Genomic DNA, 18,760 nt, shown 5'->3' on the forward strand with positions numbered 1-18,760 from the left:
AATTGTCTGTCCAAACGTGTTTATTTCAAGGACAACCTTTACAAAGACAACAGCATGGAGGTAGGCAGTTACAGGTCACATGCTTAGTAAGGAACCAATCAGGCAACCAGAATTTTAAAATTACTAAACCTGTTTTTCACACTTTGGTTTGTTTGCTTGATTTGAACCCAAGTTCGATTCAATCCCTCTCACATTAGATCACATTTCTAAAAAAAAACATTCAATTTTCAGTTTCTATATAACATCCAGAGTCAATATCGAACAAATTATGTGTTAACATTAGTGGTTCACATGCAAACATTAGGCCTGACTGCATTCATACCAAATGTGAATCAGACAGGAAACCACGTGAACCATGAATCAGACTTGGGAACAACTTTTCAGCTTCCACAGCAACCAAACAAACCAAATTATAATGACAAAATGTCACGATTTCGATTAAAAATACTAGTGTGAAAACACCCTAACTGGTAAGGTAACTGTAGTAAGTGGGTAAAAAGAGGCGGAGCTAACCTATACTACCCAAGGAAAGTACACACACAGATTAAAATTTTTAAGAAAGATAATCAGAAACAAATGCAACTTTTTAGTAAAATGTATTCATGCTTACCGTGCAACCTTTTTCAGAGTTCTACCTCTATCGCTCTTGGAGGTTTTCAGAGGGAGTGAACTGATAATGGTCAAACACCCCAGTACAAGACAATGGAACAGTCCAGAGGAGGATGAGACAAGCAGTTTTGAGGGGGGAACAGAGAGATGGAAGAAACCAAAGGGCAACAAAACAGGGGAGGGGTAATGGTGAGAAAGGGAGAGAAAAATCATGACCACAGAGAAATAAAAATCAATCATGCACATGCAAACCAGACCTGGAAGATGGGTTACATCACACTAGCAATGAAACTCAACCAGGTGGATTCAGGAAGTACTTTTCCCTCACTTTTCCATCAGAAATAAATGTCAAGAGTTAAAACTAAACCACACCAGTCACGGAGATCACAACAAAAAGTATTAGAAAATTAGACAAAGAGAGATCTATTTAACATTTTTAGGGAATTAATGACATAATTGAATCATTCTGGGTTCATGTTGCTTTAATTCTTCAAAAACATTGTCTTTTGTTAAAATTCACCCATTAAAATTAACTATAAACTATGATTTTTTACTTCCAGAACCCTGCTGTTAAGCTCCATTATTCAAGTCGATGGAGGTTCAACGTGGACGTAACAGATAACCTAGCAGTCCATTATAATTTATTCTATTTAACTAAGTATAACATTGTGTTCTGACCTCTGTTCTTAACAATGATGGAGCACTTTAGCTATTCTTTGAAAATAACTGTATATTTTTAATTGATACATTTCCAGGCCTGCCAGCGAGAGCAATTCCAAGGCTCTTAGTGCATAGAGATGATGTCATCCATACAGTGATGAGTGTTTGCTGTCCTCTGCCCCACTGACTCCTGCACACCGGAAAAATAAAAAAAAACTAATCCATTTATCCCACTCTGTTCCTGCAGTCTCAGTGCCAGCTACAGCACCGTCCTTGCCAGCCTACCACTTAGTGAGGGCTATCTGCACCATATGTGAGGACCTTCAAGATACGGGTCTGAAGACACTTAGTTAAATGTCCGATAGCATATTTTTAAATCAGTGTCTTTAGAGACACTTGCCAATTGGGTATGTATCGGTTTACTCAAAGCATGTGTACCTGCATATATATTACATATATATTTACACACACTTCATGATGTGTTTTTTATTTCAGGCAGCAAGGAACCATTGGCCTAGCAGAGGAGTTTTTAATACAGATGCACAATATATTAGTGGCCAATGCCATATTGTTCAAAATTAGTGCTTTTGTTATTGGAATAGATCTGATTAAACTGATTTAAACAGATAATAAAGGTTTATTTTAATATAAATGTCATAACGTCTTTCTATGCCAGATTGCAAAAGTGTGTTTGATAGTAGAAATGATGGACATACATTTAAATATTGGTGCATCTATAATTTATTATTTACAGGCAGATCTTCAGGTTCCAAAAAAACCTCAAGGCTTTTAAATAGCAAAGAGCGGTAAAGACAGGGTTTTTCAATAAATGAGTCTTGGGATCCAGTCTTACCTGTGAAGGCGAGTCAACATGCCGATCTTATCGGCTCCTGGAACATCCTGTGAGCTGTTGACAGGTGGAGGGGTGACTGAAGTCGGAGGAAACGTCCTGACTGTGGTTGAAGAAGCATTTGAAGAGTGACCGCATACCTTATCCACCTGAAAGACAGATGAGAGAAGGTTATGCTCTGTCCCTTCAGGAAAACAGAACGGATGACGCAAGTGTGTCTGTCTCTGTGATAAATGAAACTAATGGAAAAGCTGAGACAGTAACAGATCACATTAAAGCCATGAATGAATGAATTGATTAAGACCTCAGAAAGAGACTGTGTGTGTGTGTGTGTGTGTGTGTGTGTTTGAGCATGTATGTCTGGCTCTGGTTTTGCTTATATTTTGGGGATCAAATATCCTCAAGCACAGTAAAAACCTGAAATCAGTTACACTGTGGGAAGCAGCCAATGGTCTCCACAAGGAAAACAGCTTAATAAACAAACGGAATAACTTCTGAATAAAAATCTAAAAATGCAGAAAGGATTCTTTGAGGGTCGTGTAGGGTTAGGGGGAAAAAAATATATAATTAGTTCAGTCTAATAATAACAAATGTCAATGGAAAATTGATGGGAAAACAAATGTGTGTCTATAAGCCAGTTTCTCTCATTATAGACTATTGCTGTAACACAGGATCTCGATTTGCATTTGCGTTTATATCTACACCTCCTTCACCTCAGTGTCTTCCTCGTTCTCACACACACACACATTTAATCAATGCAGTTTCATCCCACTAAAAGCTCCGGCAGACGTCACCAGTCCATTAGTCAAAGCAGACTCGACTACAGCGATCCAAATGATTACCCTCAGTTTCTGCCCTCTCCTATCAGTCACCTTTAATAATGACAATTTCATTTGGCATTAATAAATCTTTATCTCTTACATCATTTGTCATTGCTCTGGATATAGGGGGACATAGGGGACAGGAAAAAGACAGTCTTCGCTCCGTGACTCGCTTTGAAACCTGAATGAATAACAAGGTGAAACTCTACAGGATAAATACACTGAAATAAATGGTGTAAGATTAGAAAGAAAGGTACAAAACTGTCACTGGGGCAGGATTCTTTTCTAAGGGTCCTAATTTGTGGACTTTAGAATAGATACTAACATGGTACAAAATATGCACCATTTAGGGCCTTTTAGCTTTTGTACATTAGTATATCATCCCAGTGACAGCTTTGAACCTTTTTTTCTGACAGGAGAAACAATTTTCACAAAAAATAAATCAATAAAAAAAATAAAAAAGAAATGGCAAGTAACATAACAACTTAAAGTGATCTTTTTGAAGTCAAAAGATATATATTTCATGTACCTTTTTATGACACTTGAAATATCCAATTTCTTAAGTCCTCAAAAACAAAAATGCTAAAATGACTTGGGGAAAAAAAAAAAACTGGAAAACTTGTTTGGAACTGGTGGCCTTCAACTAGTAGAAAAAAGTCAATTTATAGACCAAATATCCTAAATAACAATCTAAGTCTTGAGTAAAATCTATAAATGTCTAAAAATATCTAAGTGAGATACAGGGCCTTTACCACTGCATGCAAAAAAAAGAAAAAAGTCTAGACTACCACAAAAATGGGCGCAGGGTTTGATTCAGACCCAACAATGAAACGGCATCTGCTCCAAAAACTTTACAGTTCAGCTTCATTCTCCTGAATAAAAACTAAAAATACAATTTTTAGTGTCTTTAAATCAATCTGTTCACTACAAGTTAGTAAAATCATATACACTTATTTCCCACATCCACAAATAGCAGCTCATTCAAAACACACGCACACATGAAGTTCATAAGAATCAGATATCTTTCTGGACACGATACCAGGCTAAAGGAAAAAGCATTTATTAAACTACAGTATATTTAAGAAGTCTATTTAATATACTTACATTATTAAACATTATTAAACACTGACATGTGTTAAATATTAGTTTTAATGAATAATAATAAACCGATTCAGTTTCTTTCTTTTACTTTCTGAAGCCCTTGAGCCTAAATAGAATGAGGCATCGTGGATATCGGCCAAAAATGTGGGAGTGCTGGGAAAATATTTGTGTTTTGATTTTGTTGTATTCGGTGTAGTTTATTGATTTACCCTCTATTGTAAATATTTTTCATCCTTCTTTTTGACGAACAGCATGGGAACCATCGTTTCCCCACAAATAAACCCAGCGGTGGATTTTGGACAGAGTATCTCAAATACACAACGGTTCTCCTTGAACCATCATGCATTTTATACTGTTCAACGGATCATTTCTTTTCTTCATCCGAGTCAGTTTTATATAAGTGAGATTAGAAATCAGCTGCAGTTCTGCATATCATAATAATAATAATAATAATAATTTATATATAAGTGAAGAGAAGTGAAGAGAAACTCTTCTTAATCTGAGATCCAGGCAGTTACACAAGCTTCTTTATGCATGGATGGAATTTCTCTCCGGAAGTTACCCAGTGTCCAGTATCAAATTATTTTCCATTCAGAAAGTCTAGGAATTTTTTTCCTGTAAGGCTTGGTTAATTTTAAAAGTTTTGCAAAGTCTTCGCTCTAAACCATGACAGACGATCTGCTGGTAAAAACTAAATGTCTGCGGCACTGAATGAACCCAATGGCCTTCTCCAGATCTCCTTCTCCTGTAAATGGGGCGCAGATTGTTTTGGGATTTGTTCATTTTATCAACACTCAGAGGTGGTCAAAAACACATTTGTAGTGTAAACGCTTATATTTTCTGAAAACCCTTTTTTAGCACAGTTGATGGCTGACAGGTGACTTCTTCGACACTTAACTCACCTGTCAATGTCAATCATCCAATGTGTCATTGCCATTGACATTACAGAAAAAAGCCATAGTCTTAACTACACAGATCTTTTAAAGAATCAAAAGCATATGAAAATAGGCATTAAACGTGTATGCAATGTTTTTCATGGCTCAAAATCAGGTGGAAGTGGTACAATCCTGATCAATATACCCACCCTTCAGCTGGCTGAAACAAACACTTTTTACATGCAATATTGAAAAAAATGCAACATAACAGCTAAAAAGTGGCCCTTTTACAGTATAGGTGAACATAAACATTAGGTTGTTAAACATTGTGAAACTGAATATCCTTATGGTCTCCAGGGCCATGCACATTGCTTTGATCCAATATACATGTATCCACTTATACAGTGTCTTTCTAGAAAACAAAACATTTTCATACATCTTTATGTGTGTTTTTTCTGACAGAATACATAACTGCAGCAGGATAACAGGCAAATTAGAGCTAACATTAGCATCAAGCTTATATAATACTATTAATAAAATAGATACAATTACTCATTGTCTCACTTTAAACCACCATTGAGTGTTTGTAATGATTTCTGATTGTGATGTAATGTGGATTTTGGTCATATAATGTTATTAAAATAAGTTATTAGTAGCCTTTTATAATATAACAGCTTAGCATTTCTCATGTAAACATTATTATGAAAATACCCCAAATCTCATGAAAATCACATACAATCCATATACTATCGTAATTGTGTGTTAATTAGCTTCATGTCTCATGTGTAGAAGTGTTTCTATGGGTTTATGTGTGGAACTGAACGCAGAAGAGATATGGAAGATCATCATCAGACATCATTAGAAAATGCAGGCGGGCAGTTCCAGAAGCAGCTAATGCTCATCAGATTGCGTAAATCAGTGGAAAAATTATAGAAATTATGATTTTGCGTAAAGAAATATCAAGTAAACATGTATAAAGATATCAGTATTTCTCCAAAAAATTGCACTTTTGGACTAAGCCTAATGGATGCTGTTCAGTGATGCTTGCACATGACTGCATGTCTGAGTTTTGTCGACAACCAGAAGCAGCACAAAATTGAATAACAGTAAAACCCTGGTATGTGAGAGAGGCAGAAGTGACCTCAGCAACACCCTGATCTGTGACGCTAAACACAATGGGTCATTCCACTGGTCAACTGTTACTCAATTACCTACTGTTGAAAGCAGAGGTTTGCTCTTGCCTGGCAAGTATGCGTGCACCTGTCCGTCCTTGTAATATCTGTGAAATGCCAGTGTGTGATACATTCCGGGTGTGATTAGACGGGTCTGAACGGTGCTTTATCCCACGTGGATGGAGTCTCAGAGGAAGACACATGCGAGAGCTGTGAGCGCCTGTCCTTGGGTAACAGACTGACTGTGTATTTGTGGTTGGTAGCGGGTGTTTGGCTGCAGTTTTACTACAGTGCACTATGAGGAAGTCTAAGTCAAGGCATGTGAGCTTTTTATATCTGCCAACCACTCAATCTATATCTTTTTCAGAGGACTGTCTGTTTTAAAGACGGACTTTTCCTTCAATCGTCATGTTTGTGTTAGTCTCGCTCTAAGAGAGTATTGAGTTACACGGTGTGGTGATGGTGTGTGTGATGAAGTTTGTTGATGTAAGAATCTGCTCCAGAGGCAGACAGACAAATGGACAGATAGAGATCAACAGACAGACAGAGAGATCTATAGACAGACAGACAGACACACACAAATAGATAGATGGACAGATGGACAGACAGACAGACAGTCAGATCGACAGACGGACAGATCGATAGACTGTCTAGTCGGTCTGTCCATCTATCGATCTGTCTATCTGTCTGTCTGTCCTTCTATCGATCTGTCTGTCTGTCCATATATCGATCTGTCTGTCTGTCCTTCTATCGATCTGTCTGTCTGTCCATCTATCGATCTGTCTGTCTGTCTGTCTGTCTGTCTGTCCGTCCGTCCGTCTATCGATCACTTCACACTTTTTTTTTTAAGATGGACAGACAGACATACAGATCAATAGACGGATGGACGGACAGACAGATAGACAGATCGTTAGATGAACAGACAGACAGACAGACAGATCAATAGACGGACAGACAGATAGACGGATGGACAGACAGATAGACGGATGGACAGACAGATAGACAGACAGATTGATAGATGCACAGACAGACAGATAGTTAGATGAACAGACATACAGATCAGTAGACGGACAGACAGAGAGACAGACAGATAGACGGACGGATTGATAGATGCACAGACAGACAGATAGACAGACAGACAGATCAATAGACGGATAGACAGACAGATAGACGGACAGACAGACAGAAGGATCGATAGATGGATAGACAGACAGACAGACAGATCAATAGACAGACAGACAGAAAGACAGACAGATCAATAGACAGACAGACAGACAGATAGACGGACAGACAGATAGAAGGATCGATAGATGGACAGACAGACAGATCAATAGACCTACAGACAGACAGACAGATCAATAGACCGACAGACCGACAGACAGACAGACAGATCAATAGACAGACAGACAGACAGAGAGACAGATCAACAGACTAACAGACAGAGAGACAGACAGATAGACGGAGAGACAGATAGACGGATGGACAGAGAGATAGACAGATCGATAGACGGACAGATAGACAGATCGATAGATGGACGAACGGATGAAAAGACAGATCAATAGACGGACGGGCGGACGGACGGACAGATAGATCACTTCCACCAATCCAAACTCTAAACTAATTCAGGTGGTAATGTGCAGGCTGTCGAAGCCAATGACAGAGGATCACTGATGTTTCTACTGCAAATAAAATACATCTAACCACCGCTTCACATTTTAAAAGAGGAAATGCCAAAATGATTTGTTAAATGCCAGTGTTGTTTGAACAATATCAGAGAGCGTCTCAGTGGTGTTGAATTAAACAGTGCTCAGAATCAGGCTGTGGCTCTGCCAGTACGGGAAGAGAAGCCAGCTTCACTGTTCAGTTAGCAGCTTGTTTTTCATGTAGGTCTGGCTTGAGTGTGTACTTGAACTGTGATTCTCTGGCTGCTTTGTTTGGCTTCACTATTGCCACGCTGATACTCACACATACACAATCAGCTGACTAATGATCTGTGTGTGTGTGATCTATTTGTGAACTTTGCATCTCCACTCTACTCTTCTTACAGTGCAAACTGTTTCAGATCCCTGGCGCTACTAACTTGATTATGTGTGCTGTACATCAAATGGCATAATTCTTAGAATCTCTGGTGATAAAAATGTATAAAATACTTTCTCCATCCAAGTTAAAAGAACAAAGACAACTCTAAGACAACACTGATTGATTTCTTTCCTAATTTCCAAAAAAAAAAAAATGTATTTCTGAGCAGTCTGATGCATAAAGTTTGTCAGTTCCTTCCTTTCTACTTAAATGAAAGACCGAACAGTTGGCACAGCTTATGTTTCAATATCATGAGGTACTGTACATGAAATCAGCAATGAACTCTGAAAAGGGTATCATCATTTTTGCTTATTCAGCTGAAATTACATCCCAAAGGATGTTCTACAATCTGGTGCAATAATTTTTTTTTTTTATTTTAAACAAAACACAAAATAATATAATTTTTTTTTTATAATATATGTAAATCATTATATGCCTGAATGCATGTTTTGTATTCTCAAATCCCCATACCATGTCTGAAATTACCTGTGCTGTTTTACTTTTCTTTTCTTTTTCATTATTTCTTCCTTGCTTTCAAATGTAAAAAAAATAAGTAACTACAACATTGTTGCATATGGTTACATCGCAATAAACGGACTGTTCAAAAACACTTATTAATCACATTTTATTAAACAATTTTGTTTCAATCTTGTTTAAACTGGTTTTATGCAGCCAATTATTACTTTTTTTCCACATTTTTTTTTCTTCTTAATTTTAAGAAAAAAGCAGATTTAAATAATGTTTTTGTCATTTGTTTTAAAAAATGTTTTCTATATATTTAAAGAATTTTTATATTATTAAATGAACAAAGATATTACTTAATCATAAAACACCCAAAACATTTATGTTGAAACTAACATTTTCTTTATATATATATATAAATTTAAAATAAAAGGTTAGAATGAATCATCTGTATTTATTTCATATTAATTTCATAATTTCAGTTACCAGCCCAGATGATTAACTACTAACCCAGAACACCCTCAGGAAAAAGGGAGAGACAGTGAGATTTAATACGTGGCACATCCAACATCTTATGTTTTGCATTTGAAGATTGCTGGAAGTGCCAGCTGGAAGTTGTAAACTAAATTTACAACCACCAAACAAACAAACAACAAACAAACACTGCAACACAGCAATGGATATTTCTGAACTGTGCATTGCAATATACACTGTATGTTTCCTAAATGTTAACGGTCTCTTCGGTCTGTCTCAGCCAAGTCTGTGGTCTGGACACACACTCCACCTCAGAAAGCTTCCCAGATATAAATCATCCTCTCTCTCATAGTTCTCTTAAAAACATCTCTTTACAAACAGACGGGTGCTGAGGCTCTGACCCCAGACTGGCTGACTCAGCGGCTGTTCCGCTCACTTTCCTCTCCTCACCTCGTCCCTCTCCTCTACTATCCCCTCAGATCCCCTTTGCTCTCCTCTATATTTCACTCTAAACTGTAAATACTCTGTTTACGAGCATATTTCCAGTTTCTCGGCAGTTTGTCATAATCATTCACATATGATTTGCAATCTGGTTTCCCAGCGAACGGATGTCGCCACAGCCTCTAATGTAACTGCCTCCCCAAAACATCGATGTAAACAACATTTTGAAAGATGATGCACTGGGAAACCAAATTAGAATTAAACTCTGTTTAGGAACCAAAAATGGGTACGAGCATAACTGTGCAAGACTGAGGAAATTCTTCCAAGTCATCTAAAGGTCAGGCTTCTGTTAACCATTCTGTCTCTTCTTTCGAATCTGGGTCACTATCGACGTCCCTGAGGCACGGAGTGTTATGATACAGGACTGGTTAAATTTGAATCAACCCACAATTAGTGTTGGCGGGAGTTAAGAAACGTAACTGTATTTAAAACAGCGCTTTTCGGGGAACAGGCTATAATTTTCTAGGGGAAACGAAATGAAAACACATAAAATAAAAATATAGTACACGACAAAATAAAAGACAAATAATCCAAAATAAAAACTAATAAATAAATAAAATAAAAATAAAGCAAAAATAACAATATATAAAATAAAACAAACGAAATTAAGGTATAAACAAAAATAAATCAATAATAATAAATGCATCAGTGCATAAAATAATTTCCTGTTTCCAGATATTTGTGTTCACAGGAACAATTATATAGTACCAAGAGATAAATACGGCACAAACAAAACAAGGGAATAAACCAAAAATGAACAAGAAAAGGAGAAAAAAATAGGTGGGCTGGGGGCTTTCTCCTTCACTTTAGTCATTCTCTCCGTCAGATTGGAAAATAAATTGCTCCGCTGAGGGTTACAAACTTGGTGAGGTAATTGATTCCTCACTTTTTACTCACTGGAAAGATGGATTGGTGAAGGGATAAAGTGATATGGCACTTTCCAGAAATAGGGTAAAGGGCCTGAAACACTTAGTCTGTATTTTTTCTTTTCAAGTCTTATTTTCTATGGATATGTTTTATTTTAAGTTTAACAATGTTGAAAACACTGCCTAAAATAAAATAAAATACCTGGTAAGAAAAGTAGCTCTTTTATGAAGTCTTATTTTCTATTGATTGTATAAGGTTTGCATTTTTTTTTATTCAATTAATACAACTTCACTTAAGTTTTAAAATGTCTAAAAAACTGCTAGCAATAAAATAAAAATAAAAAAATATAAAAAATAAGCCCAGCATGAAATGTATTTACCGTATTTTCCGGACTATAAGTCAAACTTTTTTTCATAGTTTGGCTGGTCATGCGACTTATAGTCAGGTGCAACTTATTTATCAAAATTAATTTGACATGAACCAAGAGAAATGAATCGAGAGAAATGAACCAATAGAAAACATTACCATCTACAGCCACGAGAGGGCGCTCTATGCTGCTCAGTGCTCCTGTAGTCTACACTGAAAACATAGAGCGCCCTCTCGCGGCTGTAGACGGTAATGTTTTCTCTTGGTGCTTGGTTCTAAATAAATGTGACTTATAGTCCAGTGCGACTTATATATGTTTTTTTCCTCATCATGACTTATTTTTTGGACTGATGCGACTTACACTCAGGTGCTACTTATAGTCCGAAAAATACGGTAGTTACTTAATTTTTTTCCTTATATAATAATTTTATAAAAATCTCTCATAGCTTTTATAATAAAAATAATAATAATAAATGACATTTGTGCCTCTAATGCAAAAGTAGGCCAAATTACACAATATTTATGGAAAGAGTCAGATAATAAAAAAGTGAATAGAAATGTAAAAAAAAAAAAAAACAATACTGGAAAGGTAAGAGATGCGTGGCTCTTGAACAGACCCCTCTTCTTATGGCCGTCTGTGTTCTGGGCTTTGGAAATCTTTTCTAATCCCAGGGGCCTTGTTTCCATTATCTTAAAGCACAAGCTACTATTAAAATTCCTGTGTAAGACTGTAATTAGAGCCCTCAGTTAAACCTCGGAGGAAATAAGGTAGAGCAGCACATTAACTGCTTGGGACGGCGGATAATGAATTATTACATTTTTCTCGTTTTTATCTGACGTGCGCTCACAGTTGTCAGCAGCCACTTTGAGGCACAGCAATTACGGGTCACTGAAAGACTGTCTGTTTCCACGCTAGCAACAATGAGACATCACAAGACTTCAGATGAACTCTGACCTCACATCTACAGTCCTGTTCCATCTCCAGTTGGGAAATAATATTGCGGTGTAAATCCTGTCGTTAGGTCTAGCAGCAGAATTATTAATGGACCTTAAACCTGTTGAAATATACAAAAAATCACTATGAAAACACTCCAAATTGGCTGAAATCACTGGAAGAAGGCAAAGAAGAATACAAAAACACAGAGAGAAAGAGAGGAAGGGTGATGAATGAAGGATTCTGAGCTTTTCTTAATACCAAGGTGTGTGTGTGTATATATATATATATATATATATATATATATATATATATATATATATATATATATATATATATATATATATACACAAACACACACATAAAATTACAAAAGATTTCTTTAATTAAAAAGTATAAAAAGTAAATCTTTATATGTTAAACGTTTTAAGCGTTTATTCATATAAAGACAAATACACATTAACTGTATATATAAATCATTTTATATTTTAAACAAAGAATTATATCTAATAGAAGTATATAATTGTATATTACATAATTTATATAATTTTACTTATTTATTTTAATTTTGTACACTACTGTTTAGATGTTAGGTGTAGATTGGAAGAAATTTCAACCATTTTTTATAATAAAATAGTAATGCTGTGGAAAATGTTACAATTTAAATAACTTTTTGTATAATTATTTTTTACATTAATTCATTCCTGTGATATTCTGGAGTCCAGTTATCAGTGTCAAGTATTCCTTCAGAAATCATTATATTATTTAATAATAATAATAAGAAGAAGAACAATTATTATTATTATTATTAGCAGTATTATTATTAATTTAAGAGCAGACGCTTTACTATGAAAGCTTTCAAATAATAAAAAAAAAAAATTATTTATATATATATATATATATATATATATATATATATATATATATATATATATATATATACACACACACACACGTTTATGGGACCTCTAGAGATGGTTTGAAACTGACAACTGAATCCTACAGCAGGGTAGACACTGATTTAGTGGCAAGTGAACAAGATATCCTTGATCACACCTACTGTATACATTACGCTTTAGGTCTTAAGGTTATATCCAGTTTCAGAATTTCCCTCTTTTAAACATCACATAATAAATGCATATTGCATGTTTGGTCACGTAGCTGTCACTCATATGGCCCATTGCTGTCTAAATGGGCAGATTTTGGCCAGAATAAGCACACAGGGCCCTTTATACCCAAAAAATGGAAGAAAGAAACAATGGAGGAAGTTTATGCTCTCTAATTGTATAACCAGCAGTGACAGTCCAGAATTTTAAAAGAAAATGAAAGGAATGTGCATTGCATGCAAGACACACACACACACACACACACACATTACCCGAGTTCAGCTGGTATCACAACCCAGCATCACCTAAACCCAATGGTACATGTGTATGACACCTGATCTACAGGGATTTAAAACCACACACACACATACACACTAAGACCACAGAAATGTAAAAAGATAGCCCAGTCCGCTTTTAAAAACCTCTCGATTTACTCTCTCTCTCTCTCTCTCTCTCTTCGTCCTAGTTGTACAGTGCTGGTCAATAGAAGTCTTTCAGACATGCATGAGGGCAGCCAGCGCTGTCAGCACCCGCAGTGTCTCGACAGACCTCTAAAACCTGATCCCAGAAAACACACACACACACACACGCAGCATGCCCTCTCAGGCAGCACACATGATGGGACGGCATGCCAACCGCAATCCGTTTGGGAAAGTATCCCAGTGAAAATCAAACCATTGCTATAATTCCTCTAATAACATCCCGGGTACACACACAGACACACACACACACATTTGCAGAGAGTGGAGAAGACTATGGTTCAAGATCTTTGGAAGGAGAATAGAAAAATGAGAGAGGTGGAAAATTGTTGTGCGTTATTTTAACAGAACTGAATACAACTTTTTCAGGAGATGAAACAATGGGAGATAGTTCAAGCAAGGGGTTGTGGGTAATGGAGTCTGTCAGGATGGCAGTCCTGTGGGTTTCAGGCTCACTATTTTCTCTTATACTCTTTGCTGAGTGTAAAGAAAACAGTGGAGATTTACACACAGCAGCAGAGGAAAACAGAAATCGCCTGCCAGAAACAATCTCCAAACCTTTTCCATCGTTTTATGCAGGATTCTATTCCCCCCACAGAATCTGGACCCCAAAAGCTGTTTGAAAGAATCTATTCAGAAAGACCACAGAATTGCTTTATGTACGTTACCATTTAAAAGTTTGGGGTGAGCAAGATAAAAATAAATACTTCTATTCAATTAATGATGCATGAAATTGATCAAAAGTGACAGCAAAGACTTCCAGTAAAAAAAGAATGATCACGGTTTGCACAAAAATATTAAACAGCATAATTGTTTTCATTATTAACAACAATAAGAAGTGTTTTGTTGTGCACCAAATTCATCATATTAGACTGATTTCTGAAGGACAATGTGATGCTAAGGACTGGAGAAACTACCTACGATCTAGCTTTGTCATTATAGGAATAAATGACACTTTAATATTTATTTAAATATATTTTAAATCATAATAATATTTCACAATATTACTGTTTTTGCAGTATTTTTGGTCAAATAAATGCAGCATTGGTTAGCATAATGCTATGTTGATGATCTAATAAAAGATAGAAAATGCAATAGCACTCAATTTGACCTTTCATGTCCAGTGCATTGAATGAACAGGAAGTGACATCAGCCATGATTTATACCTTTCTCTCGTGACATATTTGATTGAAGTGCCAAAAGATTTAGAATTTCTATACCACTGAATTAAACAAATGAGGACGTGTGACAAAAAAGCAGCATACTTTTGTATCTCTCTTTATTTATACGGTTTCATATAGGCAGGATAGAGTGTATAAAGTAGTGCACTACTATTCCATTTCAAACAAATCCAAACACTCAAACCATTAACACGATCCTGTGAGCTGAACAGATCAGTCAAAATGTAACCAATCACATTCTGCCCTTTAAGCGAGCCACTTTTTAAAAGCTTTCAAATGATGTAAACACACTAGCAGACAATATAATGCCAGTATTCTAATGGAGTGTCACATTTAAAAGTGTTTCAAAATAAAGTGTCCTGGGTTTGTGTTGGCTGGGTCTTTCCCATCCCATGAAGTGGAGTTTGAAGTGTGAATAAAAGTGACTTTGACTGAGTCTGTGATAAATGGGCTTACAGTTCAAAGCTAAGAGCATGTGTATTATGGGTGTCAGTGATAAATGTACATATGAAATTCTGCTGTTGAGCCCTTTTCAAACACTCAATTCACACACTACACAACAACAGATAACAGCAGCCTAAGAGACACTTTGTTTGGAAACAAGGCAACAGAAAAATCTCGCAGAAGGTGAACTTGCCTGAACCCTTTCTGGATTTTCATGCTTTCAGATATTCTGCAGAGCTGCTTGCTTTAACAACATTAAAGTCGTGGCCTAATGGTTAGAGGGTTGGACTCCCAATCGAAGGGTTGTGAGTTCGAGTCCCGGGCCGGCAGGAATTGTGGGTGGGGGGAGTGCATGAACAGCTCTTTCTCCACCTTCAATACCACGACTTAGGTGCCCTTGAGCAAGGCATCGAACCCCCAACTGCTCCATAAATGGCTGCCCACTGCGCCGGGTGTGTGCTCACAGTGTGTGTGTGTGTGTGTGTGTGTTCACTGCTCTGTGTGTGTGCATTTCGGATGGGTTAAATGCAGAGCACAAATTCTGAGTATGGGTCACCATACTTGGCTGAATGTCACTTCACTTCACTTTTCACTTCACTTTAAAGCTAGAAAACAATGAGTATAACATCAAGGCTGATATTATTGACTAATATTTGCGATTTGTTTTTAAATCACTTGGCCGACAAGTGTTGGAAGTGGGACTTTTATGTTGACAGCACATAAGCGCAGACACACATGAGCAGACTTCTGTATTTATTGTCCTTAGTTAACAAAAACTAGTTCAAAGGCAAGCGCTAAAATATTTGAATATATGGTCTGCATTCAGCAAAAACACATTTTAAACAAGAAATACACATTTTAAATAAGTCTATGACTATCTAATAAACATTTAATGCTATGAACCTAGCAAACTTTCTATTTACATTTTTTTGTAAAAAAAAACATTTCTTCAAATTGATTATTTTTTTAACTGATTTCTAATTTTGTTTTACTAAATATTACATAAAATAAATAGATTTCACTGCAGTGATTGTTTCTATCCAAACACAAGTCATACACTACCTGAAAACTGTTGATTAGAAGGTTTGTGTTTTTCATCAGCTTTTTAATTTGTGAAAAACATTATAATGCAATCACAGATTTAACAAGTAGCTGTGTAAAGTAATGTTTGTAAAGTAATGTTAATGTGTAATGTTTCTAGTAAAAAATGTGTACGGTCTTTAAAGGTGTCATATTGCGATGCTAAAAATAACATTATTTATGTATTTGGTGTAATGCAATGTGCTTACAAAGTTTAAGGTTCAAAAAACGTAGTTATTAATTATAAAAAAAAAAATTCCACATTTTGTTCATTATTGTTGCTCCTCTTTGCCTCGCATTTCTGAAACGTGTAAATTTTTACAAAGCCCAACGTTCTGAAAAGCGCAGTGTTCTCTGATTGGCCAGGTATCCAGTGCATTGTGATTGGCCAAACACTTCAAGTGTCTGATGGAAATGGTACACCCCTTACCATATTTGGAAACACACAACGTCTCCACGACATGACAGCATAAAACGTAACTAAAGCTATAAAATGTATTTTTTTCTACAGCCATCTTCGTTTGTGTAGGTATTAGGTATGCAAATCTTCCCACACAGTGATGTAGATTTGTGGCGGGTGGGGGGGGGGGATTTTAAATGAGTCTTTGCAATTTTACAGATCTTATATATGCACAAACACTACAAAGACAAAGGAAAACTTGAAATAGCATCATATACAGTGTGATGTGGTATATAGACCAATATCAGTTTTATACCACCCACTCTAAGATACTGGCACATGCTTTGGCCATTAAAAAACCTGGTCATCCACTACTCACAGCTTACAAATTTAACTATGCATGCTGACACCTACCGTAGCAGTTAGCCTGGGCCCGTGAAGCTGAGCGTAGAGAATGGCCTCCTCAACCTGACCTCTGATCCCCAGCAAGGCGAGCTCCAGGTTGTGTGCTCCGGCGACGATGTGCGTGAGATCCTGCAGCACAGCAACGTACTGTCTCCAGGGGTTGTGGAGTTCTGAGAGGCTGGCCAGGCACCCACGCATGACGTTGAGGCAGTAGCCGCTGCACGCCCGGATCAGGGTGAGTCCACGGCAATGAGAGCAGTAATGCATGCGCACCAGAGCCCTAGTGCATTCCTTGGACAACTCCGCCGTCTCTGTAATGTTCATCACATCCAACCCAACGCCAAGCGCCAGGCTGAGCACCCGGCCAGCTCGCAATGCACTTGCAAGCGTATCTGCCATCACCTTTGGGTGCGGCCCAAAGGGGTTAACGTCTTGCCTCGTCATGCGGAGACAGTCGCCAAGCTGGTTTGCATCAGAAGAGTCCTCGCCGATGCTACCAGCCATGCCAGGATTGACAATACGAGTGTGGACTAATGGAAAGAGACTGTCGAAAAAACAGTGGACGGCGGTTTCAACGGAGACATTGCCAGTGCCTTGGAGGAAACGAGAAAGATCTGTGAAGAGGCAGACGATGTGAGGGGAGATGGACGACATGAGAGAAGAGTATGTGGTCTCGAACAAAGAGGTCAGGTGATTCTGAGAGAAGGTGATTAGAGACTGGAACGTATCTGAAAGAGAAAAAGAGATAGAAGCTGAGCTTTAAATCCATGTAAATATAGACAAACAAACAAACATCAGACAAACAAAAAGCTCCATCCCACAGTCATGCTATTGGTTGAACTTTTATTTTTTTTTCTTTTGGTTTAAATTTGCAACGCAGCAAAAGTAGTGACAGATCTTTTCTACTGGATTGTGAGATAGACCCAAGTTTTAAAAAAGGGGGGCGGGGGGGTAGGCCTGGGGACTTGGTTCTAAGCATCAGTTGTTGATTGGATATTAAGATGCTGGCATTGCACTTAAAATTTTGAGACAGATGAATGCAGTCTTGCCAAGGGCAGGGTTTAAGTAATTAAATGATTGGAGAAATCCTGCATATGTCACTTTGATTAAATGTTATGCAGCCAAAAAAAAAGTACAAAAGAAATGCATGAATGTTTGCAAAAAGACATTTAACATGCATTTAGAAAACAAAATTTTCATTTCATGCTGACTAAAAGTATCACAAGCGTATCCCCACACATTACAACAAAAGCGATCTATCATTTTATAGGCTTGACTTTAATTAAGTTATAGAAAAAGAGACAACAATAGCAGCCTAAATAAATTATTTGTTTATTAATCTCTCATGCAGGAAAACAGATGCAAGTGAAAGATTTCTGTGGTAAACATCAAGAAAAATGGATGTCTGCACAATAAAATTAAATATCCAAAAAATATTTTTTAAAAGTGACATTGACCAATGACTTTTCATCGGGCAAAAAAAATAAACCCTAGCAAGGTATTTGGATAGACACACCTAACTTTTTTTTCTTTCTAAAAACTTCAATGAACCAAAAATGGAAGTTTGGTTATGGAAATGTGGAAATATGATTAATTGACTTCAGAGATTTGTTCAAAACCCATGATCCGTTTGCAAATGAAATCAGTGTCAACACTTCAAAAATCAACCCAAAAAATGTTTTTCTTATTAAAAAGGAGAGTTCATCCAAAAAAAAACAAAAAAAATTCCACCCTTGTGCCTCTTAACATAAACGGATATCTACAGCAGAATGTCCAAAGCTAAACATCTCTTTTTTCATTCAATGAAAGTGAATGGTGCCCACAGCTGTCAGTCAAGGTTTCACTCAATGAAAACTTTAATTTTACTCTGTTCCTCACACAAGGCTATCATAGC

General features: G+C 36.8%; 1 protein-coding gene across 2 annotated transcripts in view; it reads right to left on the minus strand.

The window, feature by feature from the left end:
• The window catches only part of LOC113074265 (glypican-5-like), a 72,881-nt gene that overhangs the window by 21,682 nt on the left and 32,439 nt on the right, over window positions 1-18,760 (minus strand). The window contains exons 3-5 of one of the 2 annotated variants that reach the window (XM_026247024.1): window positions 16,876-17,594; window positions 2,123-2,268; window positions 611-670 (exon numbers count right to left, since the gene is read on the minus strand). In XM_026247024.1, coding sequence (XP_026102809.1) covers window positions 611-670; window positions 2,123-2,268; window positions 16,876-17,594 — 925 coding nt within the window. The remainder of the gene's footprint in view (window positions 1-610; window positions 671-2,122; window positions 2,269-16,875; window positions 17,595-18,760) is intronic. The other variant, XM_026247025.1, reaches the window with a different exon arrangement.

The sequence above is a fragment of the Carassius auratus genome, unplaced genomic scaffold (genome assembly GCF_003368295.1).
Source record: "Carassius auratus strain Wakin unplaced genomic scaffold, ASM336829v1 scaf_tig00014189, whole genome shotgun sequence".
NCBI lineage: Eukaryota > Metazoa > Chordata > Actinopteri > Cypriniformes > Cyprinidae > Carassius > Carassius auratus.